Source organism: Nesoenas mayeri, assembly GCF_963082525.1.
Source record: "Nesoenas mayeri genome assembly, chromosome: 3".
NCBI classification, from domain to species: domain Eukaryota; kingdom Metazoa; phylum Chordata; class Aves; order Columbiformes; family Columbidae; genus Nesoenas; species Nesoenas mayeri.
The window spans coordinates 30,280,595-30,308,447 of NC_137544.1; the positions used below are offsets into that span (position 1 = coordinate 30,280,595).

At 35.5% G+C, this 27,853-nt stretch overlaps 1 protein-coding gene across 1 annotated transcript in view; it reads left to right on the forward strand.

Annotated features, from left to right (window-relative positions):
- ADGRB3 (adhesion G protein-coupled receptor B3) overlaps positions 1 to 27,853 on the forward strand; it is a gene marked incomplete at its 5' end in the record, with an annotated part of 442,349 nt that overhangs the window by 149,098 nt on the left and 265,398 nt on the right. Inside the window, one exon of the mRNA XM_080341055.1 lies at positions 26,880 to 26,990. Coding sequence (XP_080197181.1) covers positions 26,880 to 26,990 — 111 coding nt within the window. The remainder of the gene's footprint in view (positions 1 to 26,879; positions 26,991 to 27,853) is intronic.

Consider the following 27,853-nt stretch of genomic DNA (forward strand, 5'->3'; position numbering starts at 1 on the left):
GTTCTGGCTCACTTCTAATAAAATGTGGTCAGGAATTGTAAGACAGTGATTAATCTTTCAGGTCCCTGCTTGATACCAAAAAGACTATAAACTACAAGGATAACATAAAAAAAGAAGGAGTAAGAAGGTGAATAGGCTAGTATCATAGTGAGCTTTCAACTTTATGCTGTTAGTTTGGATGAGACATTGGTGTTCTGCTGCTTCTGTTGCTGAGAGTATTCTGAATGGTAACGGTTTTGGTCCCCGAGGGACAGAGTAGAGCAGCTGAGACAACATTTAATCCAGCAGATGAAGGTACAGTAAATGCCACAGGCAGTGTTCAATTTTGTGTGTTAGCAGCAAGGGATAGACATTTAAAAAGTGGAGAAATGGCAACCTTGTGTGATGGGATATGATGGGAAAACATTGCATTTGTCCTGAATTGGCCTCTTATGCAATTAACTACACTTTCTTTTTCTACGTCATTGTGATAGAAATGGCTAATGAGTAGAAAAAAAAATAAATTGAAGAGGTTAGTATGTTTGCCACAAAACATAATTAGAAGGGTGCCATATGACACTTGAAAAAGGTATATGAAATACATCTACGAGAATCATGTTAAGTGCTGAGGCCGTAAAGGACATTCCTTCTAAACCAGGAGAAGGGCTGCAGTATAAGGCTACAAGAACGCTTATCAGTCTTTCACAGTACATTATCAAAACAATCAGGGATTTACAGAAAAAAGCTTATAGGATAAGATCTTCAACTGAACGTAGTAGCGAACACTTATATTTCACTTTGTTTTCTTTAGTTCTCAGCTTCAGGAACTTGAAACACCTGAAATCTCACAGTGGTTATCACAAGAAGGAATCAAATCAGAACAATTTCAAATGTACATTCCCCGAAGAAGAGATTAAACATTCTTATTCTTTCCATTAAATATATACACACACAGCACACATACTGAAATCTGTGTTTGTGATTTATGCTAGTTGCTGTGTTGTGCACAGAAATGTCCAAATAGTTCTTCCTGAACATCCTCGGTATCACAATAGCATTCAGAAACCCAAACTACTTAGCCTTACAGAGGCCAAATTTCTTTAGTTACATCTAGATCCACACTAGAGTATCTATATGCAGATGCACTATATTGTGCAAGCTTAATGAGGTGGATTGCTGTGAGATGGAGGATCTATGCAGTGCACACCATTACAGACTGTAGAAATGTCATGTGCTGCACAGTATTATTTGATTATTACTAGGAACCTTGAAAGAAATTCTGGCCAAATGAAAACAATGGAAAATAATGTCATTAACAAAAATAGTGAGTGTCATGTATAGCCAAAACTTTTTTACTTATCTGTATCAATTGCCAAAAAATCCCTGGGCCAGGCCCATCAACTACCTGAAAGGACAGCATCTAAACCTACTGTTTTGTTTTGGTGAGGAGTGTTAGCTTGGATAAGGCCCCAGGAGAAAGAACTGGAACTGAAATAAAGACACATATTCCTTGGCAAATGAAGGACATAAGGGTGTTCTCATACAGAACAGCAGTCCCGTAGAGTGCAGTGATTTAATACACGTGTTCCTTAGATATGATAAAATATTGACATTTTCTGCCAAAGAACAAAGTTTTTCATAACTTTTCATGAAACTCTTTGTTCTTCATTGACTGCATGACACTTTTTTTTCTTTTTTTTTTTTTAGTCACGTTGCCTGTTGTTTTGATCTTCAAGTATTTACTGAAAATATCTTGCCAAAATCAAGGTGAAAACAAAGAAATAAAGAAGCATAGCTCATGAAATCTTATATCAGCATTTATTCATACAAACTGAAATCGAAATTTCATTTTAGCCCACAAGTAAATAAATCTGGATACTCTTTTTCCTAAACTCAATGTTTTCGCATCAGAAAACTAGCAACTGAACTGGCAAAATTGCACATATTTGGCAGACTCTTCAATACCAGTTCAAGTGAGTAATTGTTGGTCACAATTTAGAAGAAAAACAACAAATTATTTTGTTTCTCTCTGATGTAATTTTGCCTTGCTCATAGTTAAATGTCCCACTGTGAAACAGAAGGACACTGACAAGTAGGGATGCAAGTAAGGAACAGGAAGCTACTACTATGAATGTCAAATATACTGATCTAAAATGCATTGCCTGCACTAAGCGTATCAAGGTTTTGTAAGGGGAGGTATTAAATCAACTTACAAAACTGGGGAAAAAAAAAAATTTCAGTGCAAAATTCCAGAACTGCATTTTTTTTTCTAACTTCATTAGCTGGTATAATGTGAGATATTGCCTCTATCTGAAACACTTACCTTGCTTTTATTCTCAAACCATGAAGGCTGCAGTGCTATGTGAACTCTACTCTTTGAAGCTTCTCATCCATTTATTTATTCCAGTTGTTGAGTCTAGTTTTCTTCCTTTCATACGAAGTCTAGTGATGATACAATTCACATCTAGGCAGTGAAATTCTGGGAAATATTACATTTGTTGATCATAGCATTCTATTATTTGATTTTAAGATAGTTTGAAGTATTGCAAAGATGGCATGCGTAAATTGCTTTAGGAGTAAGTAAGTTTAGTTATATTTACTATGACATAGAATAATTTTCCTATGATGTAAATCACCTTTTATCAGGGTTATGAAAAGATGTGCTTAATTTCAGCAACTGTTTTAAAGCCTCTCTCTTAAGAACTATTTACAGAGAAAACCTATTTAGCTATAACAAAATATATGTTAAGCAGGATTTTCAGGTTTCGTAGAGGGTTGGGTTTTTTTTGTTTTGGTGGGGTTTTTTGTTTGTTTGTTTTGTTGCTGTTGTTTGGTTGGTTGGTTGGTTGATTTTCGTTTTTTAATTACTAAATCTTTAACTTAAAATATTTAGAGACAAATCCTCATTTTTTCCAGCTTATTATGTTTTCCTGCATATTTAAGAGATAATCAGAATTGAAAAAGTTCAAATATATTGTGCATTCTTTCTTTAAGTAGTTGACATGAATTACATGTTCTAATTAGAGGAAGTGTATCTTTAACTAGAAAACAAGTTAGGAGTTTTTCAGTAGTGTTATAATTCTGAGTCATTCAGCTCATATAAATAATATGGGGTTTACTGTTTAGTTTTGTTTAATTGAGTTATAAATGTAATGATGTTTCAGTAATATGACTACTGAATAATACAAACCTTAATGTTGACCTGTCCTTAGAAAAAAATATATCCCCAAAGTATATTTGGGTAATTATCCCTCCAGGGTTAAATATGAATGCATTTGGTACGTGATATCCAAGCAACAGCTCTGCAATGTTGTATTTTATTTAACACTGTTGCACAGCTGTGAACCGTTTCCCATTTGCTCCTTTTTGCCGGTTTTGGTTGTATTAACACATCTCTATAGCTGTACTTCAATTTAGCCTTTAGGTGGCAGCATTTGAGAAGAGTTGTAGTTGTGGGCTTGCCACCACCTAGGCTGCAACTCAGGAACAAGAATTATGAACAAGTTGGACCAGGCATGTAGGTACGCTCTTCAGTATGTAAGACATAGAAAGGTTTATTCAGAAGTATTCAAAATGAAAAAAAAAAAATATAGCTACACATGAGCACTTCCTTCTTAAGTTTTCTGATCTCACGCTTTTTTTATATGTAGAAATGTGTGTACTTCTATACATGGTATGTATATGCACAGCTTTTGAAAATTCTCTGAATCAAAATGGAAACAGTTGTTCAAAGTTACTGAATGTGATAGCTTTTTTTTTTTGGTCCCCTAAAAAGCAACTTCTGTCTAGGAAACAGATGAGAAATAAATGGTCTTGAGTTTAATTTGCCTGTTATCCCTCTTTTTAGTTATCTTTCAGTCACTTTAGGATGCCTAAATCCCAGTCACCTAAATATGACATGATAATTAGGAGTATTTTAAAACAGGCACAAAACTTTTCTTGGTTTTAATTCACTGAAAAACGAATAGACTGTGTATATCTGATTTTGGATTGTGTATTCCATATATCTACAAGATTTATTTACTGTTTCTCATATGTATTATATTTTATGGCAATAGGTAATAAAAAAGATGCATCCTGGGCTTTACAAAGATTGGGGTGTCATGTGTGGTGGACAGGGAGGATGAGATCAGTAGAGTGAATATCAGTACTGCTACATTTCATTCTACGGATATATTTCATAATAAATATCATAGGGAAATTCAGTATCCATAAACTGGTAGAAAAATAATTCCTGTTCCAGTATTTATATTTCTTCATCATATCTACCCTAAGTCTCAATTGTTCTAAGCTTAAATCCAATAAATGATTCTTGTTGAATACTTGGTAAACATGGAGTCAGCTGATCACTGTCCTCTTTATACTGTTTTTATGCTTTTGAGGGCTACCCAGATAGACTAAACAAGCCCATTTCTTTTTTGTAAGTCAAATTAATTCAAGGACCATATGATCACAACATAACCATGCAGTATTCGAGTTAATCACATTTGCAAATAATCCTGCAGTCAGAAACCTGACTGTATAGCTTGAATAGATGCAAAAATAGTAATAGAAGCTTTTATTGTGAAATTTTCTTAACACTCAGAATGCCTTTTTTTTTTTTTTTTCTTATTTTTTATTTTTCTTTTATTCTGTGGGGGATCCAAGGAGTCTACCTCATAACTCATGGTGTACTAAATCATGAAGCTAAATGCATCTATGCTAGAATTTGCTGACTGAACTACACAATGAAAAAATATTGCCACAAGATTTTGAGAATCTGCTTCACAGTATGTGCAAGAACACCACTGGCCAAACACTGGAACCTTTCTGAGGAGAACTGTGTATCCATTCCACACAGGCACAGGAGAACAGGGGATCCAGGTTGATCTGTTAGAATTCAAAAAAACCTGATAATCTGAGGTAGTATTGTTTCAATCTGTTCTATTGATATATTTTGACTTAAAATAGAAAGGCTGAAAACAGACTTTCTTTCTGTGTAATCTTTGCCTTACTAGTATTTTCGGTGTTTGTGGCTGTGTTACATTGCATCATGTTGTAAGGCTTTCAGTAACTGATGAGCTCCTTTATCTGGATCTCAGAAGAGAGATTTTATGACCATGACAAAATGACATGATTGATACAATCAAGGCTTGATCTTTTCCCTTTCTCTGAACTCCTGTTTCACATTTTATGTGGGAACCTGCTGCTGAAAAAAGGGAATGTTAAAGATGAGCATTCAGCATAGTGTTCTCTTGAGAATCATGTCATCATCCTGCAAAAGTTTCATCACAACAAAACCAGAGGTTGCATACAAAAAAATAGTAAACAGCCAAGTTGCCCCCTAGTTGTTGGATGTCCACACCTGTTACTGCTTTGCAAGAAATTTAGTCTGTCATTCAGATGTCGAATATTTATACAACCAAGAGACTGGGAATACATTAGACCAAAAACCCAAATGCCGTGTTGGAAGAAATAAGAACTGCATGCAGTGAAATGGGGAGACAGATTCCAGGCTTGTATTTGTGGGAATGGCATAGAAAACTCAGAATTAGCTGGAGGTGTGACCTCAAAATAAATTACTTATTCTACTTGTAGACAAGCCTCATTCAGAGTTAAAGTGGCTTAAATTCTTTTTAGCTCAATTTACAAAGTAAGCTAAAATGAATCAGGGTCACTTTAACACTGAATGAATAATTTAGCCCACCAATTTAAGTAAAGTGTTTTCGTAGTTATTCATGAGCTAACCCAAGCCTAGCATCTAGACTGTTTAATGGCAAGTGGCTTTGGGCAGCAGGAGACACAGTATACTTGTCCCTTTTATTTGCATTTGAAACCTCAAAAGCAGTCTAAATGAAATTAAAAAGTTATCTCTTCTGAATTATTATTTTTCCTCCAACGGTTAATATGTGTTATCCCGATGTGTACTTAACTAAGTCTAATATACATTGAGGAACCTGGTACACACAAATGAATAATTAATACAGGTTTAAGAGCCAACATTTTATGCCATTACATATAACACTTCACATTCTCTCTAATTTCATACCCTGCATCAGCATATATTATTGCTACCAGAGAACTCATATATTTGAAAGCTGCGATGGTAAGTCAATCAGAGTTATGAGAAGGAGTAGTGAGACAAGGAGGATCAGAGCTGCATACATATTGGAATGACAGTATACAACAAACATAAAATGAATGAGATAAAGTAAATACAATGCACTTGGTCACACTGAGATGCACACAGAAATATATCAATATGCATATTAGATGTTTGCCCTTTAATTTAGATGATAGCTGTTCAGCGAATGAGATTGACATTGATGGCTTCATTGGCATGGAGAATATGCAATGTCTTGACCTCTCCAGCAATTTGAAAGAGTGAAATAAAGATGGGGAACTCTCCTATGAAGTAGTAAACGTTTCTAAAGAATTTAGCTGCAGTATTTGCATATCTCTTGACTACTTACAAATTTGTAACACAGACAATCAGGCCTGGCATCACTGGAATGAATATAGTTATATTGGCGAGGATGATATAGAGCAATGCAAAACAGGTCAAGATAATGTGATTATGGTTATTATTATATCTTCGTTTTTATTCTCTTTATATAATAGAAAGTATCATAGAATCTGTTTCTGCAAATCATAGAATTATTCAGAAGTTTTAAGGAATCTATCCTGAAAATGCACGAGGGCAGGTTTGAGGGAATAGATACGTAAATAAAGCCATGATTCAGCTGTAGAAGCCTTAAGTGTATTTCTACTGTGATTTTAGTAGTGTGAGAGACATTCCCATTACATGAAAAAATCACTAAAACATTTTCAAGGCAAATGAATATCACCTACACAGCTGCTGTGCTGTAGTTTTTGTTTTGTCGGCTCTGTCTCTGGCTCATATTGTGGCATTTATATTTTGAATAGTCTTAAATAATTAGTGTGCTTTATGATCCATAACATCCTGTGGAGCTTATTTGTAATGTGATATCTTTGTGTTATAGGGAGTGCCCCTGAAACAACAAAACTTCTGATTTCAAAATTTCTTCATAGTACATTGTAATGTTATAAGCATTTTAATTTAAGTTATATTTCTGGTTCTTAAAAATTGAAGTCTTGATTCTCATGTGCTTTTGGAAAGAGGATTTTCATGTAACTTTGGAAACAGGGTTTTTAATTTATTCCCTGATGTCATGTTAGGCATACTTCTCTATAATACTAAAATAAACTAAACTATGGTGATGGAAGAAACATAAAATGAATGAGACAAAGTAGATACAATTTCTCGTAAATATGATCTATTTTTATAAAACAGGAACAAAATACATGTAACTTGAAGTTATAAAACTGTTTATATCCTTCCCAAATATAAACATGCAATGTTTTTTTGTGAAGGAGACATGAGGCGAGCAAATGTATGTGGAGGACATGAAGAGAAAACCTAGAGAACACAATAAAACATACCGTCTTTGTAAACTGACAGCTTTTCTCCCATGAGATTGCTCCTTTTTCTTTTAGTCATCTCAGTATAATGATCTTGACTAAAGCAGGTTGAGACTGGGCAACAGAAAAGAAAGGCTAAGGATCTATGGAGCTGTCAACGTTACGTTCCAAGTAGCAGTATTTATTTGCTTTAAATGGCCTTTATGGGCAAAGATCCCTGCAAATTTAACACAATCTGGTTTTCATTGCTCTTAGTGTTTCAAAATTATCCTAGTTGTCCACCCTTTATCCTTCCTTGTCTGCTTCATAAGAACTTCTTGTTCTCCATTTTTGTTATCTTTTTTTTTGCTCTATTTATGTAGTGTGTTTAGGTGTTCATAGTCTGAAGTAACACAAGAGCAGAGAAGATACTTCTTCATTCTTTAGGACACAACTCTGCATACCAATAGAGCAGGAAATACTCCACAAATTGAATTCTTCCCATCTGAGGTGTGCTTCTGTCTCACAGGTTTACTGATGACTGTGAATATATATGCTTCAGTATGTCTGTTTTTTAGCTACTGAGCAGCTGAAGGCAAACTTTTCTGTACTGACTGGTTTTCTATTTCTGCCTATTCTTGATGCACATTACTGTGTTGAAGTTGCAGTGTATCACCTCTGTATCATGTGAAGGAATTATCTAGGTAAACTAAGCAGTACTGTTAAGTATACATTAAAAGAAAGCAAATAAAATCAAACTAAGGTCAAACCAAATCAAATCAAATGCAAACCAGATTTATGTCAGAATAGAAGAAAGAATCACCTGAATGTGTGCTGTAGATATAGGATGTGTCGATATGAGTAGAAACCTAGGGCTATTTAAAACGTATGGATATATATATTTGAAAGTTTACAAGAACAATTTCCTGTGACTGAGATCTATGTATTGTGTGCTAAACACAAGTGTGGAGCTTTCATTTAATTTTCTGAAGCCTAACTATGTTAGGTGAGTAAGCAACTGTCAGCTATTTTCCATACAGGGAGGTTACAGAAAGCCTTTGTGAAAAGGGAACTGACAGAATAAGGATGAATTTTTGTTTAATATCTAATGAGAATGTGTCCTAATTCTTATTTATAGATTGATAGGTGAGAAATACTTATAATTAAAAATATGTTGAAAATGCTACCATTGTTATTTTAGCATTTATGGAGCAAGTTGTAACTTGGGACTGAACTGTATTTCATGAATTCTAACATGGGAGGCTTAATTATATGTGAACATGCAGTAAAAAAAATTGACTTTCATACCTTTCTTTTCCTTCTTATTGATACTGAACATCTCCTCTCACCCTCTTTTTACATAGTCTAAGTAGTTAGTAAATATACAATTGGCCCTTTTCCATTTACTGCTCTAGTATAGTGACATTTTCTATTATTTTCAGATAGGCCATGCATTCCAACTAGTTCATTTCTTGCATTTTGACTGTCATCTTCTAACAGTAACACAATAGTTTATACTGTTTAACACACTGTGCTACCTTAACTGTTTAGATTTTCATCATCATCCCTACCTCAAATAATTTAGGTATTTTTCACAAGTATTCCGTTTCAGTATAAAATGTAATTTCCATCTAATGCTTTATTCTAATCCTGATGTATTTTAACAACTGTACTTGCTCCTAGTCTAAAAGACCTTAAATTAAAAAATTTAAAAAAAAAAAAAATTCAGAGCAGAATGCAGAATGTCTAAATAATGAAATACTACAACCTTGGCACTGATATTAGAGAAAACATCTGGAACAAATCTGAAGAAAAAAGGAATTTTATGTTACTCTTCTTCAGACTCTTCTCACGTTACCAACCAAGTTTTGATACGCCAGGGTCTCTATCTGGACATGTAAAGGAGATTTACATTTCTGAAATACTATGTGTATTTCCTAAGAAAAATGTAGAAATAAACATTTTACTGTGGATTTTCTAATGCTACTTTCTATGTAGGAATACAACTAATGCCATTCAACAAACAGAATACAAGATACAAATCTTTTCCTTCTGCTGTTACTTGTCTTGAGTTATTTTATATGTTGATAGTAAAGATAAGTGTAGAGATACATTAAAATTAGATGAAACACAACTTCACCCACCACAGATCTTAAAGTAGTATGATTAACAGTGGGTTTCCCTAGTGTTCAGTATCAAGTCTGAGTCTTTTCCATGTTTCATGGAGAGTAAATATAAAGCCACAGCTGATCAAAACAACTGTTAGAATGGTAAGTAATTCTAAGGGTGGGGCAGTCTTGCTGGATGGCTTCAGTATCTGGGTGTGCTGTTCTTAACTTTAGTAAGTGAGAGTAACGATCTACACCCCCTGCTTGTAGTTTTGCCTTTAGAATTTGGAGAAATAACTAACTAAATAAATAAATAAGATTAATAGAGAGGTTTTGAGAGATTAGCATGAATACACTGTCATTTTGATACATAAACAGGGGAAAATCACTTTAGATGTACAATTAGCAAATAGTGGGGCAGACAGAAAGTCAGATCTGGAGGTAGATCATGAGGTGTTTTTGTGGCCACATGTAATATACTGTGGAAAACTGTACACCTCAGAGGCTATCACATACTGAAGAAACCTGAAACTTGCAAGCAAGCAGAGAAAAGCCTTTGAAATTAAGTGCACTTAGAAAGCAAAAACAATAAAAAATAAAGAAATATCAATGGGTGAGAAAGTATAGTTGAGGAATTCAAACATAGAATTAGGGTCGTCCAGCTCACAGTAATCTATGTAGCCTGAGCTGGCTGGGCAACAATTTTCCAGTGAAATAGTCACATTAATAGGTGCACTGCATTTATCAAAAGGAAACATTTCTAAATGACACTAATAAATCTCAAGCACTACCACTGGGATAATTTTCTTCTAAAAGAATAATGAATATATAAATAGAAGAAAACAGGACTCTTGTTCTTAAGAAAAATAAGACACCCTACCTCTATTTTAAAAGTATCTCTTTGTCTTTCCTTTTCTGAGGTCCATCTGCTCTGTCAGATGCCATATTTCTAAACCAATATTCCCTCATATTTGTTGACTAATAGCAGCATGGAACAACTTTATATTTTGTATTTCCTGACACCCCAGGGCCATAGCAGTGGCAGCTTCCTGCAGATGTGAGCATGACTGGAGAAGGGCTTGTTTATTGTCCTGGTGCAGATGCTATTCAGACATGTTCCACAGCCAGGCTGACTGAATTGAGAGAAGTGTCACATTTCCCCCATTTTCATTATCAGATCTGCCTCTAGAACTTCAGTCATCTTGGTCCAAATGAGATTGTACTTATTCATAAGGGAGACAAAACTCTCCTCCAGAGCTTGGGTGGTCTCTCTGTCTCTAGGTGAAGACCTAGATTCACCATACTCTGTATAAGCATGAGCTCTGGTCAGAACTTGCAGACTCTAACTGTAAAAGAAAAGGTCTTGTTATGGTGGTACAGTGACATGTACGGATCTCTAGAACCTTGCTGTGCTTTGATTGATCAGGCCTCAAATAGAATATCTACCACTGGCACTCTAGCAAGCACCCCACAGGCCTCATCTGTCACTAGTTGTTTATATCAAAGTGACCTTAGAGTGATACACAAGCAGAAGATGCTTAGGGAACATTATGTTGATAATCAAGGAAAAAGTCCTGACCGCCAGGCTGTCAGTGGCCACAGAGCAGGCTCCTTGGGGGCAGCCTGGCGCTCAGCCATCAGTCTCCCCACGCAGAGCTCTGCGGTAAGTCCCATAGCCTGGCAGGATCACAGGTCAGCCCCCTGCTCAGGTCACTGAAGGAAGCAGGAACGGTGGAGACAAACCCGCGTTATTCACCCCTTCTAAAAAACAATATTCAGAGAAATCCCATTGGAAGGGTTATGAAGATGCAGAGCTCCTCGTTAGGAGCAAAAACTGAAGAGGCAGATTGTTGTTCTGCCCTGGACCAGGTCAGAAGAAAATAGGTCATATTTAATTTTATAGGTTTTGTTCTTTAATTAACATGTTGTGTGATCATGCTTTATAGTCTAATAGCTCTACTTTCACGTGGGTACACAGTGCAGCTAATATGTCTGCTTTTAGTTCATTGCAGCAGTTTTGAACAGTAGCAGAATATTTATGAAGTCACACAAACCCTACCGTCAGCTGTAACTCCTTTTTCCTAATGAAAACTGCAGCTGACAGGCAGCATTATCAATAGATTTGACATGATAAAAATTCACAGCCATGAAGCAGTGTGCTAAGTCTGAAGCAGAATAAGATGACTGGTTTTAAGTACTCTCTTTCCTGGTGGCTCAGTTTATTCATCCTCAGCACATGCAGAAAACATCAGCTATTTTTCCATCACTGCATAAGTGTATGGAATAGGAAATATAAACAGATACATGGTTTTCAAAGATTCTAAAGTACAAATTTAGAAATGCTCTTTTCTTAACAACCTTATGGGGTTGTATGAACAGGATTTGGAGTTACTTATCATATGGCTATTGTCTTTAACATTTTATCCCTGTATATACTCAATGTAATTATGATTCTTGGATCACATCCCATGTAATTACAATTCTTTTATTTCTTTTTTACTATGTAAAGTTGCGCTTATTTTTATTATGAAGAAGCCTAATGTAGGAAGCAATAATTTGCTTTTTATGTAAATCCTAGTGTGCATGAGTAGATGCAATAAAGTTTTTTTTCATTTCTACTTTTCATTCACTGATCTAATTTCTGGAATAATCGATTTTTTGCTTCATGAGACAGACAAAAAATATTTGGGGCTGAATTGTGTAACTCAAAAGGGCTTTCTTTTATTTTCAGTCAGTTTGTTGTTTTGTTGTTTGTTTTTTAGTTAGAAGTCAAATTGATACTGTAGCTATAATATAAAAAAGAAATTAAGCTATTTCAGCTTTTACAAAATGCTATTCTTCTTGCTTTCTCCTTCATTCTCTTTTGTCTGAAACTCTTAGCTTAGTTCAGATTAATTGATGAGTCTGACCTTGAAACAGCTTTTGTATGAAATAAACCCTTTATAAGGAAAATGTCAGCTACTGCCCACTGGAATGCACTGGTACAGCATTAGCAGAGTCAGTCTTGAATTAGGTTGATGTTTACCTCTTCTTTTGCTGCATATTGTTGCAGTGAACTGATATAATCACCTGTAATTGTTTGTGACATTTTTCTTCTAATAGAAGTTACTTACCTTAGAGGTTATAGTCAATAGTAAATGAGATGATGTATATATACATATATATAACATAATGAAATTGTAGTTAAGCAGAACAGTTAAAAAACAATACCTCAGCTTATATACACTGAGGATACTCAGAATTAAGTTCAGATACAGCCAATGAAAACAGAAGCCCTGTCTTCCTCCAACTTAGAGTCTTCCAGCAGTGAGCAGAGCCAGACTAACCCTGATCAGACACGTATGCATAATGTATGCATACGTAATTTCTTTCCTTCTGAAGATGTTTTCCTTTTTTGATGTCTTTGTTTTCCTTTTTATTTTTTTTTTCTTCTTCCGTTGTTTTGCTTGGCTGACATTCTTGTTTAGATATTATTTAGTTAAGAATCATAGCACTCCTTCTTTGTCTGATGCCCTGAATCCTGCAGCAGTCTCCTTCCAGCTAAAAATTTTGTATCCTATAAGTAACTTTGTAGATTTTCCAAGACGTGAGAGTGTCTGCTCCTTGCAGAGGGCATGAAAAGACCCAGAATGAACTCCCTCCCAACATTTTAGGCCTTGAAGCAGTGGTGTTTACACAGGCTCTTTACAACTTGGACAGAAACACTCCTTGGATCCTCAATTTTTAAGGCTTTTTATTTATAATCCCTTAGCTGTGTTTTGACTACCAGGGTTAGGGAGCTAAGTGGCCACAGAAATATTGGACCTCTCCAACTATAAGTCCCAGTTCTGGATCTACAGCCAGTTTGTGAAAATGGTGTGGCACCTGGTATTTGCTTCAACTGTAAATACCAGCTCAGGGCTTTGTCTTCCCTCACACAAAGAACTTATCTCTAGAGCTAGCAGGAATTATCTTATTGAACAATTTACATCCTGTTTATATACTTTGGATGGCATCTTCTTTTCAGACTAATATTTGTGTACTTCTTTATTGCTACAAGCATTTGTCCAGAAAAGCACCAGTAGTCCAGTGAATGCATGTAATCATTTTTCTCTACACAAGTGTTTTACTATTTTTAGTCAATTTTTGCTTTTTTTAGCAAACTGCTCAGGTCCTGCCACAGAAATGTAACAAAGGTATACTGGTGACATTCGCAGCTTCAGTTTAGTACCTACCCAACACATAAAACCATAAGATTTTGCACCAGTAACAATTATGGGCTGCAGGGTGGTGAGAGAACAGCAGAGGGCGACAAGAACAACAGTAGACATTCTCCCAGCTGGCACTTTTTCTCCTAGATTATTGTACTGTCCCATTTTTAATACGGAGAATAATTTATTATCATTACCTTTTAAAAGACTGCCACTTTGAGGCAAATCCAAGCTAATCCCATCATGATAAAGATATAGTGAACTCACGCTTTAACTAGATGTAATTGTTCCTATGATCTAAAGGATTAAATTTTATGGATATGCAGAAGAATCCGCATGATTTAACAGAAAACAGACAAAGGAGCTAGAAAATCATAACTTATTATTCTAGGTCTGTCAGTCCTGTGTACTGCTTGCAATCACAGGAATTAATCTGTCTGAAGCCAATTCTGTTCACAGAGCAGTTATTTAATTCCATTATTTCATCACTTTTGATTTACACTGGCAGAGGTGAAAGTATTTTCATTTGTAGGTGATGTTACTCTGATGTCCAGTATTAAAACCACAACATGAGGCAGAATGACACTTATGTATTCTTTGAACAGTGGGAAAGAATCATTGAAATGCACCACATAAAGTCATCAAAATTATATATAAGTTCTAACTATGATTACTAGTATAAGAGGTTGTATATTAGCATTAATGACTTAATTTTGGACAGAATCTGTTACATAAAATTTGCTTATTCCTGTCTTTTGGGAATTTGTAATGATTTTTAAAAAATATAAATCACATGGAATAAGAAATGAGAACATCTGTTCTATGGCCTAAACTCTATACATGTGCTATCATGTGGCACCGAGCCCTTTTCCCAGAGGTAGACCTTGTGCACCCAGACTATCCTTTTGAGATGTTTTACATATGTTAGCATGTGGGCATTTGTATAACCATGTTTTGCATCAATGGGCTGTGCAGTTATCCTGGGAAAAAAACAGCTCTGACTGTAGATATAACTACCTCAGGGCTCCACAGTCAGTTCTGGCACAGAGCACTCCAGTTCAGTCAGGCTTTGCAGACCCATTGCTGCAGCACTTTCAAAACCTTCATTAAAACTAATGGAATGTTACTTTTGAAATTTAGGATTCCTTGAATAGATTTTAGTTGAGTTTGCTGCTTATATATCAAGAAAATAATGATTTTTAAAAACAAGAATTGTATTCTCATTTGCCAAAAGTTGTTTCTAAAATCATAAGATTTTAGTTTGTAGAAGTCTTATGTTTACCCTGAGATGCGAATGAATGCCGAGTTGATTTTTAAGTAACTCTTTTTTTTTTTTTCTTTTTTTTTTTTAATTAAAGATCAAATTTAAATATAGCCTGGAAAATATAATATTATTCCACAGGATGAATACAGAATGAGTAGTTTCTGTATTAGGTCTAAAGCTAAGATTTTTTTTCTATGTTCTTCTTCTGGTACCTTGTGAGCTTCAACATTAGCTTTTTAAGCTACTTTAAATACTCTCAATGACTAGATTGTAGCAAATAATACATGCTGTATAATTTTTGTGGTTGTTGTGGTTTAAGCCTAGTTGGCATCTAAGCCCCACACAGCTGCTCACTTACTCCCCGCCAGTGGGATGGGGTAGAGAATCAGAACAGTAAAAGTGAGAAAACTAGTGGTTTGAGATAAAGGCAGTTTAATAGGTAAACCAAAAGCCACACATGCAAGCAAAGCAAAACAAGGAATTCAGTGACTATTTCCCAATGGCAGGCAGATGTTCAGCCATCTCCAGAAAAGAAGGACTCCATCATGCATAATGGTTACTTGGAAAGACAAATGCCATCACTCTGGCTGTCCCCAGCTTCCTCGTTCTTCTACCAGCTTTATATACTGGGCGTGACATCATTTGGTATGGAATATCCCTTCGGTCAGTTTGGGTCAGTTGTCCTGGCTATGTTTCTTCCCAACCTTTTGTGCACTCCCCGCCTTGTTGTTGGCAGACCAGTATGAGAAGCTGAAAAGTCCTTGACTGCTTAACAAGAATTAAAACATTAGCATGTTATCAACATTATTCTCATACCAAATCCAAAACACAGCACTATACCAGTTTCTAGGAAGAAAATTAACTCTGTTCCAGCTGAAACCAGGACAATGGTCATCATAGATATTGTTTTTTCCTGAATTTTCTGAATTTATAATATCCTCTGCCTTATTCCGGTTTTAAAGTTAACTGTTAACCACTGAATGGGATTATGTCCAGTCTGTTCCTTGTGGTAGCAATGTTGGAGCCATGGTAGTCTAAGTACATAAGCAAGGCGAAGTACGTAAGTGGCAGTAACAAAATGCCTAGGAGCTTTGATGTTTGATGCTCTTACTTCAGAGCTGAAAGCTTATGTGCCCAAAAGCTGCCTAGTTTCCCCCAATTCTTTAGCTGTTCTAAAAAAATGCATTATTCCCTCTCAGATACTTCCTTTATTCCTCAGCACTCACTGGTTTTTTTCATTTTCAGCTTATCATGCATATTGGCTAGCTGTGACATACTGCTTTTATAGTTCTGATTTTGATTTCTGATTGGACAATCAGAATATATGCTAGTAAGTTTCTAGTAAGCATAATTTAATTTATTGATTCAGAATTTGCTAACTGTAAATATTCCATTATACATGCTTACAGTTGATTATATTTGAGAACGCTTCTTTCAGGTGACTACATCATTGGAATATTTTCAGAGAGCCAAGACACAAGAGGCAAAAACATAATTTGAAGAAAATTCAATTTTTTATTTGAAAATATCTTTGTATAAAATATATTTTTTTTAGCTATTTTACTGAGCTCCCTAGCAAGACCATTGTTTTCCAGCTCTTCCTTTCTAGACAGCAGAGTAGAGGCAATGGAAGAGATTTATGGACTATCTGTGGGCAGATGTGCAGGTAGCTCTGGAGAGAATTCAAAAAAGGTTCATAGTTAGGAGGAGTATAAGGAGATTCCAGTCTTAAGCCCCTCTTAGAGAACCATGATACACATCCCAGGTGTAGGTCGCCAGCTGTATAAGAGTCTGTTTGCACTAGGTAAAACACCACTAACTGCAGACTTGTCCATGAAAGATATACTAGTTTATCTATGTCCATAAGCAATAGATCATTCTGAGAATGCATTTACATAAGTTACAGTCAGAGTTCCCATCTTAATCAGTATCAAAAGCTCCATAGTTGTAAGTCCAGAACTGAACATCTTCACTGAAAAAATCCATTTGCCATCTCCAAACATTCATATATGTTGACTGTTAACATCATTGCTTCAAATGATGGACCATAATGATTTGAGGCAGATTTTAAGTAACCACATCACATATTATATTGACAAGCTGAAGGAGTTACATGAGATGTATCTTGGACAAATGTCAGGGAATAGGTGTTTTTTGATGATCCTTATTGACATCTCTAGGGGAAGCAGCCATGATTCTCCATAGAGCACAATTCCATTAATCATTCTGGAGGTCAAAAGATGTAGATGATTGCAGTAATGTTCACAGGAGATGCATGAGAACTTTAAAATAAGTGATTCCAGCGTCTGACATCAAGTAGGGATGCAGAAACAATGAGGACACTAAAATCAGTTACTTCGATGCTTGTTGGTGAAAGACAGGTATGCCCTTATACCTCTGAAGGTGATACCACTTCAGTAGTGTCATTCCTGTCATTCTCCCTAGTATGAGTGTCAATGTCATGTTGACTAGATTGTGTTTGATATTGCTTTCTAATTTAATCAGAGAACTGGACCAGGATGCACTTTGCCATGATAGAGAGTAGACAGAGTAGAAATCTCTGTCACAGCTGCAGAACAGCATTTTTTTAAGTTTTAAAAAATATGTATATTACAAAAAAACCCAAGCATACTGATGGCTTTCAGAATAATCAGTATTTTGTGGACTTTTAGAGGATCATTATCATAGCCTCACTAATTCTAGTGGATTCACTTTCTCAACCCAGTAAAATACTGTTGTTCCTGTGTTAAGTATAGTACATTATGGTCAGATAGATTATGTCCATCAAATATGTCTGCTCTTAGGTCAGTTTTCATGCTATAATTTTTTATATGTTGGCTTTAGGTATTTGATTTGGTTAAGGGAGGAGAGAAATCTTGCACCTTTGCCATTCTTTAATGCAGGCTTCAGGGTGAACTTCCCTAAAAAGTGGTCAACAAACTATGCATTGCTTAGTTCAGATCTGCAGTCTAACAGTTCATTTCCTTTTATAGAGGCATTGCATGGGCAAGACCTGTCAAATAAGCCAACCGTGTGGTCCTCTCTGATACTATGGACCATAGGTAGGAAGCATATGTTGGCACGTGAGCTCAAATATTTTTTCTAAGGGTGGATTATGTAGTAAGGGTGAAGGAGAACACTGCTTTTTAGCCTCAGTGTGATAACTGGTTCCTTAAAACCATTGAAAGAATTTCTGGGTCTGACCCTGAAATGAGAATCTTGGAGACCTAGAAAACTTTGCTTTTACTAAATCCTCTGAAAATATCTAATGAATTTTCAAAAAATCCTAATGTAAGTCCAAGTTATATTAATTGACAGTTTTCAGGTAAATCTCTCAAGTGCTTTCCTACTTAAAATACCATGCATGTACTCCTGAAGGAAGGATTTTGTTATTGTGGAAAACTTCTGAAGTTTAAATTTTGAATCAGTGGTTTTCCATTCATTTCTGTCATGTTTTCCTGTTAAAGTAATTCTGTTGACTAGAGGAAAGTTACTCGCAAGTCATATTTGTTAAGGCCATAGGGGTCACCCTAAGAGTTCAGACCTTTTAAGAGGTTCAAGGTCCACTCTGGAAACCATTGCAACACTCTACTTGTCAGGGGGCTGTGCCGTACACACGTCTCAGGCTGAACTGAACCCTTTTCCTCTCCTCTCCTCTCCTCTCCTCTCCTCTCCTCTCCTCTCCTCTCCTCTCCTCTCCTCTCCTCTCCTCTCCTCTCCTCCTTCCTCTTTCCTCTTTCCTCTTTCCTCTTTCCTCTTTCCTCTTTCCTCTTCCCTCCTCCTCTTCCTCTTCCCTCCTCCTCCTCCTCCTCTTTCTCCTCCCTCCTCTCCCTCTCTTCTCTCTGTTCCCCTCTCTCTCATTTTTCTTTTCTTCTCCCTCTTATATAAGAGACATAAAATTTAGCAGCTACCCATGATATCCACATATGAATGGTCAGTTTTGTGGTATCACAAATGATTAAAATGTAATGTGTAAAATTGACATCCAGTGACGCTTCCCCCATTTTTTATTAATCTTCTAGGGGGGGAAAAAAAAAAAAAAAAAAGTAGACTTGAACAAGGACAAAAAATGCTCTTCAAAAGGCATGTAATATCATTTAGCTTCACCCAGAAGCTTTATTGTTCTAAAAGACAAAACATATTCAGTTTAACTGTGCTTCGTGAGTAGATTTTGCGGTACCTATTATTTAAAACATTGATTCTTGTTCTTTCTCTTCATACAGCTTCAGAATCTTTTACAGACTTTAAACTTACCCATTATAAATTCATAGATAATTCATCTGAAATTTTAATGAATGCTGCAATCATTTAGAAAAGATTAGGCAACCATCTGCAGGAATGTCTGCAGTAAATAGTTGCAGGGCAAGGAAATAGCCTGAATGTCCTTGTGAATCCTGCTTTCTACAATTACCTTTACTTTTCAGTGTTTGTAGAACAGAAAGGAAACAGAATTAAATTATTGAATTCAAGAATACCTTAGAAAATTACAGTTTATCATCAGTCATCTTCTCTTGAGTTGTAAATGTATAGAGCAATAAAGAGGCACATACTAGCCTGTGTATGATATCTAGGTACTTTGGTGCAGTGTTCAATAAAAAGAGATCGTTTATATAAAAATGATGCTATTCTGAAATAGCTACTGCACTGGCTAACCATACCAATAATTCAATTATTTAAATATATTAAAGAAAGCAAAATACTCAATGCAGAAGTAAAATAGTATGAAATGCAAAGAAGGAATGAAGATACCAAAGTATTATTATGGTAATATACTTTAAATTTTTAAAGGCTACTCATGAATAAGTTATTATAGTGTAAACATTAAAATGATGAGAATACTACAAGCGAATGCATTTACAGTCTTTCATTAAAAAAGCAAAAATAAATAAAGGTAATCCCCTATGTTTTCATTTCTTAATATGTTATGATATCCATGAATCTCTTGAGAGAACAATAGGAAATATGAGAGAATAATATACTGCTGAATTTAGAGGTCTTTAATGTTAAACTCAATAATGTAAATTTCCTTTATCTGTTTTTTCATTTTTATTTGAATGCAAACATATTAGGGTCAATTACTAGGGAAATACTTCAATGGGAAAAACGTGAACTACAGAGCATTTTCTGCATACTGGCCATGATACTTATAAAATATGTCAGATGGGTAAAGCTGCAGTTTGGGCTTGCTTTCATTCATCTCTGCTTTTCCTCTTTGCTTACTTATAATTCTGCAAAGCACATGTGAAAACACACTGCCTGCTATGATGACATTTTACATTCATTTTGAACAGGTATGAGTCACTTCACTAGATTTACATGCTCCGTTTCTCCTGACTAGGTGTAAGATGATGAGCAATTGGGCCCAGGAAGGCAAGTAATAGAGCTTGCACAGTTTCAACATTCTGTGCACATACAAAGTGAATAAATATTATGTCTTTTTTATATTCTTCACTGACCAAATCTGTAGCCTTGAATAAAGAGGTTCAGATTCCACTGAAGATAATGACTGGCCAAGGGAGTCACTGCAGAGATGCACAGAGATGGCAGATTGCATTGCCACAAGAAAATTTAGCTCATCAGGATTTGTGCTAGAATTTACAGTTTAATTCAGTAATATTTCATTTCTTATGTCATTAAAAATAGCAGCAATAATATTAATCTAATGTTATTTCCTAGGAGCAAATTGGTCTCCCTAGAGACAAACGCAAACTAATTACCTGTGTACAATATGTTGACTGTTTAGAGTACATAATTATTTTCTGTAATTTTTTGAAAGATGAAAGAGTGCATACGTATATATATTAGTAGATCTGTGTGCAAGAGAAAGGAAATCCTGAATCTAATTTCCTACAAATGTTAACCATTAACATATCTTTGTCTTTTACTTGATAAAATGCAAGAGTGCATTATAATTTTAAAAAAATTACTTTGTACAAATACTGTTGCCTTTCATATTTCCACTGCTATTAAAATCCTCTCTGTGTTTTCATGGGTAATGGGATATCTTTCTTTCTCACTCTGTTCATGAATACAGCTCAGTGCAGATCTGAGCTCACTCTAGTGAAAGAAATTTTTCCGTTCAGTTTGAAACTAGTCAAAGCTCTTCTATACTGTTTCAGAGAGCCAAAAGTGGACTTTTTATGGGACCAGGATCTACATAGGAATTGGGCAAAGGCTGTTTTAAGAATGTTTTCCACATTTACTAAGTAGAGGTTCCCGTGGAAATCTAATTCAGCTAACAGCTATGTTACCATTTTGGCAACTTGCCTGCCTGGTGAGGAAATATCATTTTAAGGGGTTTCTGTAGGAAGCCATAGCTTGAATCTCTTCTGCAGAGTGATGATTCACTGATGCCCTGAAGCTCTGTGCCCTGTCAATGCAGCATTTGAGAACAGATGCTTCCCGGTGGGGCCTGGGTGCCCTGCTACAGTGCAGCAGGGCTGGAGACAGGGAGGGGAGTGCTCCTGGGATTTTCTTTGCTTTCGTCATGGGGTTTACTGTAAAGGAAAAACAACCGTAGCTCATGCTGGTTTTGTCGTTGTTTTATTACTTTTTTTAAGTCCAGCCCTTTCAAAAGAAGAAAAAAAAAAACAACAGCAAACAAAAACCCCTCAGTATGTTTATTGTAATAAAGTGGTTGGTGGTTTTTTTTTTGTTTGTTTGCTTGTTTTAATACGAGTATTAATTTTATATCAAAAAAGAAACAGAAAGTCTCGGCTTCTCAATTCAATGCAAAATTGTTCTTCTAAGTCAACACACATTCTGCCATCTAGTGACCAGAAGAAACTGTACTGACCAGCTGCAAGTGAGATGGGAAACCCCCAGTATTGCTCCTTCTCCATATTGCACTAGTATCTTTGTTGGAGAAACTATAAAACAGGCTAATAAAAAATCAGATGTGCAGGGAACTTTTTCAAGTTCCTGGAAGTCTGCAATTAATCAGATCTATTGAAATCAGTTGATAGTTATGTCCAAAAATTAATTGAAACAAACTGGTTATTTATATATTTCTTTAGCCCTCTTCTTTCTTCCCTTCCCACTCCACACTCCCTCCTTCCCCTTCACCTGGGACTTATATCAGCATTTTGCATAATTTCTGGGAAAAAAAGTTTGTGTGTTTGCACAGAGAGGATGCCATCCATGCTTCTTCATGTGAGACAGTTTGTATTAATGCACATTTTGGCTGCAAGATCTTTAATATTCATTCCATACGCAAGAGTAATTGAAAACATTCATTTGACTATTTACAATGCAGGAGTGGGTAGGATAGTATGAAGTACAGTGCAGGAGTACTATGGGTAAGAGAAAAAAATGGCAGTCACTTTGGGGAATCGATTGCCTCTTCTAGATTTTAAGGTTCTGATCAGACTTCAGGGAGCTGCTCACCATCTCACCTTCCAGGCAGTTTAGTACAAGCTGAGGAGACACAGCAGCTCTCAGAAGGTGCTTTACATTTTACATAACCTAAAGGGGTAACCCTGAAGTTCTCAGAATCACTTCTTTTTAGTTCAACAGTTCGTTCATGCTGCCCTCAACAGCTACAATGCTGAAAACGTGTTGTGTGGTTGGTTGTTTTTTTTTTAATGTCAGTGTGTTCCATGCCACTGATAGCACAATTCATACTAGATGTTACACCTGTAACCAGATCAATACATTTACACTGTGAAGTTCCTTTGAAATGTGACATAAAAATAACCATAAGAGCCAAATCAACATGGTTTATAATGTCATATGAGGACTAGGATATATATGTAACAGGCTTACAAATATTATTAAACAACTGAGGCATAAAATCTGTTTGACACGTATTTTAATTTTAATGATTATCCAGTTGTCAAAAAGCAGAGACTAGTCATTGGTGAGTAGAACCTTGCAAAGCTGGTATTTTTCTTCTGTATTGTTCAGTCTTCCTACTTTGCATTTTTATACTGTTAACAGATGTTTTTTTTCTTCTTTGTTCCTACAGAGAGCTCATGGCACCTCTCTTCTCTCCTAAAAACGTACACCTACATTGGCTGCAAGATTTTAGCTACTCCTTTAAAAACTAAAAAGTTTACTCAATAGGAATAAAAATTCCCATAACATAACATAAAAATAAAGGTAAAGCCAATGGGACTACAGACAAGAGTTGTTGTCAATAATACTCAACTGTAAACTTTGGAATTTCAGATATATTTTTTCCACTCCTAGAAGGCATGGAACTATATTACATACTTCAGAGTTATATGTAAAATGAAATTACAGACCACATCCATATTAAGACATATGTATTGCTAAAATAATTTCAAGTTTTGATCCATTGTGTACAGCTGAGGAAGGAAAGAATATGCATCCTATTGCAGGAAACTATTGTACTTCCATAGCCACCAATGGACCTCTGACAGCAGGATAAATTCTTGTATCTGAAAACTAAACCTCAGGTTTTCTACCACAAATGCTTGGAATATGTTATGATTTGTTATAAGTCACAGTCTGGTTGAAATGACCCATTCAAGGTATTTCTTGATGAGTTTGATTATCATGCAGGGCAGATTTTAGTTTTAACAATGTAGTAAAAAGCATTAAAACCCTTTCATGTCTCCGGGCCTAACTTATAATCACGGTGGCGATTTATGGATCAGGCTGTGTACCTGTCTGCTGCTGAAAATTTTCATAGTCCGTCTTCATTTACTGAAAAAAAACCTGATTAATATCAATGTTTGAGGTAAAAGCAGAGAAGGACTGTCCTATTTCACCCAAGAGAAAATTAGGACAGGTATGAACAAAAAATTCTTTCAGAAACTGATGTCTGCAAAAATACCTTCAGCAGCAAAAATGAGGTAAGGGTGAGAATGGGAAAATTCCTTTACTCAGAATCTCACTTCAAACATCCATTATTATATCCCAGACATCAGGTCTTGAACCATGTTGGTCTGACCTTGCAGGATACCTCTGTGCCAGATACTGTCTATAATAAGACGGTCCCTGTCACCTTTCCATCACAAAAATGTCCTTGAAACTATTGTGGCTTTCTGTCATACTTTAGGCTGACTTGGGTTAAAATGTTTTCCCAGCCCAGAAAGTATTTACATACCTCTCCTCTCTGAAGCATTGAGGGAAAAAAAATTGCATAACTGGTTCATCTTCTACATCTGTTATTTAGCTAGGATCTGAAAATGCAGGAAAGTTTTATTCTATTTAGTATTTATTGACAACTGTGGCAGTCAGTTAAGTAAGACATTTTATTATAAAATGCTTCATAAAAATGCATTACTGTTGACCTTCTTAGATTAAACAATTTTGAGAGCACTGTTTGTACTTATATGCAGAAACTGGACACTTCTGATTCCATTACAAGAATGTACTTGACTCTTATTTTTCTTTTCTTATGAAGCCTGAATTTTAATGAGGCCTTAAAGTCGTCACCCAGCCAGGACACTGCATTTCCTGTTATCACTTCTGTTCTCATGCAGCATTTGGTTAAATACTTCAGCTGAATATGAAAATAAGAGCATTGTAGAAGTCCAGTTCCATTTTTCGACAAAACTTATAAAGAAATATTTTAATCTCTGTTATGAAATATTTATCTTATATACATATATATTTACTATATAAATGCTTAATATACCAAAGGGGCATTAGTTGAAAAGTGCATCTCAAAGACCATCAGCAATAGTTGAAGTGAATTGAATGTGTACGTTAAAAATGTGTTGCTAAGTGGAAAAATAAAAAAGTTGAGGCATGATTAGATCCTGCATCAATGACTTGTACTTTAGTTTGCTTGGTGATATTCGTGAATTACTCCATCATTGTGAATGGAGCTACTCTGGGTATAAACCACAACCCTGAAAACTGATCTCCCAGACTTTCTTTTGCCTCTTCACCAGAGGTCTCTGTCCTGTGTGGATGCTGCGGGGCTGGGACCGGAGCATTCCCCACCTTCCTGTATGCCTCTGGAAAGCCTTCCTCTAGCAAAGGTCTCCCATTATTGCACTCTGTAACTTCAAAAATAGAATTAAGTCTTCTGCAAGAATGGTGCCGTATCCTCTAAATTGCCTGACAAGCAAACTGCAAGTGGGCAGCAAACTCAGAACAAACATGCCTTGCTTTCACAGCTCCTTCAGGGGAAAAGCTGTATAAAATCTCTTGTCCTTTGCCATGTTGTTAGTTGCAATTAAAATGGTCATCTGTACTTCCCCTTGTAAATTTTTTTAAAGTATCATTCTAATCTCAATTTGCATTAGAATATCAATTGTAAATTTTTTATTATAGAGATTTCCCACAGAACAAAAAGATGTCTTAAATCAGAGGAACTGTAGAAGAGGTGTATTTTATAAAAATATATTCATAACATGTTATAACACACATATGTATGTATACACATACATATATATATTACATATATGTATGTGTATATAATTTATTTATCTTTTATATGCAGTTCTTGGTTGTGTTAAAAATTTTGGATGCTTAATTATCAAAATATACTTTATTAATTAGATTTTCAAATATTCTCTTTAGCATGCAAACTCCATTGCTGTTCTCAAATGAATAATTAACTTTATATTTTAAGTGGTGCCATTAATGAATATTTACAAAAAGAAACACTAATTTGGAGAAATATATCAATAATTTACTAGAAAGGAAATAAAACCTTTCTCTCCTGATAAACTCCTTAAAAATATATTTGCCTTTTATTATTTTCTTACTCTAAACAGAAATTTAAATATGTTTACTCTAATGATCTATCAAAAAATGTGTTTGCTAGTTATATTTATTAGTAGCATTTGTATCTTATATAATGTTTTGCATCTTTTGAGGCAGGAAGGTAAGTTTTATTATCTGCATGACTTGATAAACTGGAGAGAATTTTGAATTTTGCAATTGCAAGGTAACTTTCCAGAAGAAAGTATTTTTTAATGTTTATATTCCTAGTGCTTCAGACACATTCTGCCTCATCAGAAACTTCATGTGATTGTAGTTGAAGTAGTTTCAATGCTAACCCAGTGTTCCCAGCACACGCTGCCTAAATTAGAGTTCCAACAGACACTGAATATTTAGCACCAAGCTGTAGATAGCCATGTGTGCCTGGGAGGACCAGAGGGAACTGTGCTGAAGACCCAGTCCCCCTGGAATTGCAAAGAACTCTCCACATTTAATCACAAAAAGGAAAAATGAAGCATGAGGTAGAAGGCTAAGAGGTTTGTGCAGGACCAGAAGGGGAAAGCGGCAGCAGTGATAGGATAAAAAAATGAAGCACTCTTCTCTCCCACACTCTGAGGCCTTATTGATTTTTATGTAGATTTCCGATTTCCCTATTAAAATTAATGGGGACATCTTTTTAAATACTCAGGGCAAGATGTAACCTATAGTCTTTATAAATGAAAGGTTTCAGAAAGGAAACCATTCACAAGCATTTATTCTGCTGGATTCAGCCGAAAAATTAAGCAGTTCATTGGCCAAATTATTATTATTTCACATTGCCACCATTCCCAAAGATGACTCGTTATTTCTATTGATGGCTTCATCAGCCAGAAAGATGAGTGCAGAATAGAAGTCCTCCAGAGGAGCAGCAGGCTCTGCCATAGAACAGCGATGTCTAACACTGTCACAACCATTTCCTCGTGTGGTTTGCACTGATTCAAAATGTAGGAATAAAATGTCTGCATTTGAATAACTGGTTTTGTCCCATGTCATAGAGCTGATTTATACTATGTGTCACTACGTTGAATGTTGGTTCATACAATAAAATCATGTTTGAATATCTGCAGACACAAATTTAAGTATTTATTAAAAGCTGAGTGTAGCCAAGTTAAGTTGATATTAACTGCCATGATCACTTGCCTGACTCTTACCAGCAACTTCCAGGTATGTTTAGGAACATATTGCATGAGACAGTATGTGACTTTTAAGAAATGTCTACACACAAGCTTTCATAAACCTTTATTCTGTCTTTAGAATTTGGAATGATGGGAGATCATACAATTAAAAGTCAGCGACCTCGATCTGTTCATGAGAAAAGGGTCCCTCAGGAACAAGCTGATGCTGCTAAATTTATGGCACAAACTGGTAATACATCAGTTACATTTTTCTATTTCCTGTTGTTAATTTTAGCAAAACCACTGCATGCTTCCATAATCTTTTGCTGCATATTTGTCAGTTTTCTGAGCTGATACTTTTTTTGAATCATTTTTTTTTTTTTTTCCCACCAGTTAAAGTCCATAAATAAAGTAGCTGAGAATTAGGTAAATCATATAAAAACATGCACTGTGAATGTGGATACTGAGTCATTTAGTATAAGCATGAATGACTTTACTAGTAAAAGCAGTCTCACACATACATGACACAGAGCAGCTAACTGTGACATAGTAACTTTTTTCAAAGAAGATGTTAAGAACATGCTTCAGAATGTCTTTATAAATAGACAAGGGTCTAGTCCCAGCTTTAGGCATTTATCAAATTAATTAATTACTAGGGTGACTTCGATGTGCCTACATTCAGCATTTACTATCTTTGGTCCAGCATAATGCTCTGTTCTCCAGTTTACAGATTCATAATTGCTAAATGAAATTGGCCGTAAGTAGTTTTTAATTGGATGTGCAAATTATCTAACAGTTTATCATCTAAAACATATTTTCTAATTTTGTTTGAGCAACTTCATCTTGTTTTGATAAAGATACCAAAATGGTATTAAAAACCTAGAACTGAAGTTAAAAAAACAACAACAACAACAACAACAACAAAAAAGCCTGTTTACCAACAGTTACCACAGCTGCCTTTGAGGCCAGTGATGAATTTTTAGTGGTGAGTTGAATTAAGCTCTCAAACACCAGAACTACTGCCCTTTTTGCATCACTAATGGTCTGTGCATCTGTTGGTAAAATCTAATTCTTTAATGATCCCCTACACACTCTATTCCAGTAAGTGACTGC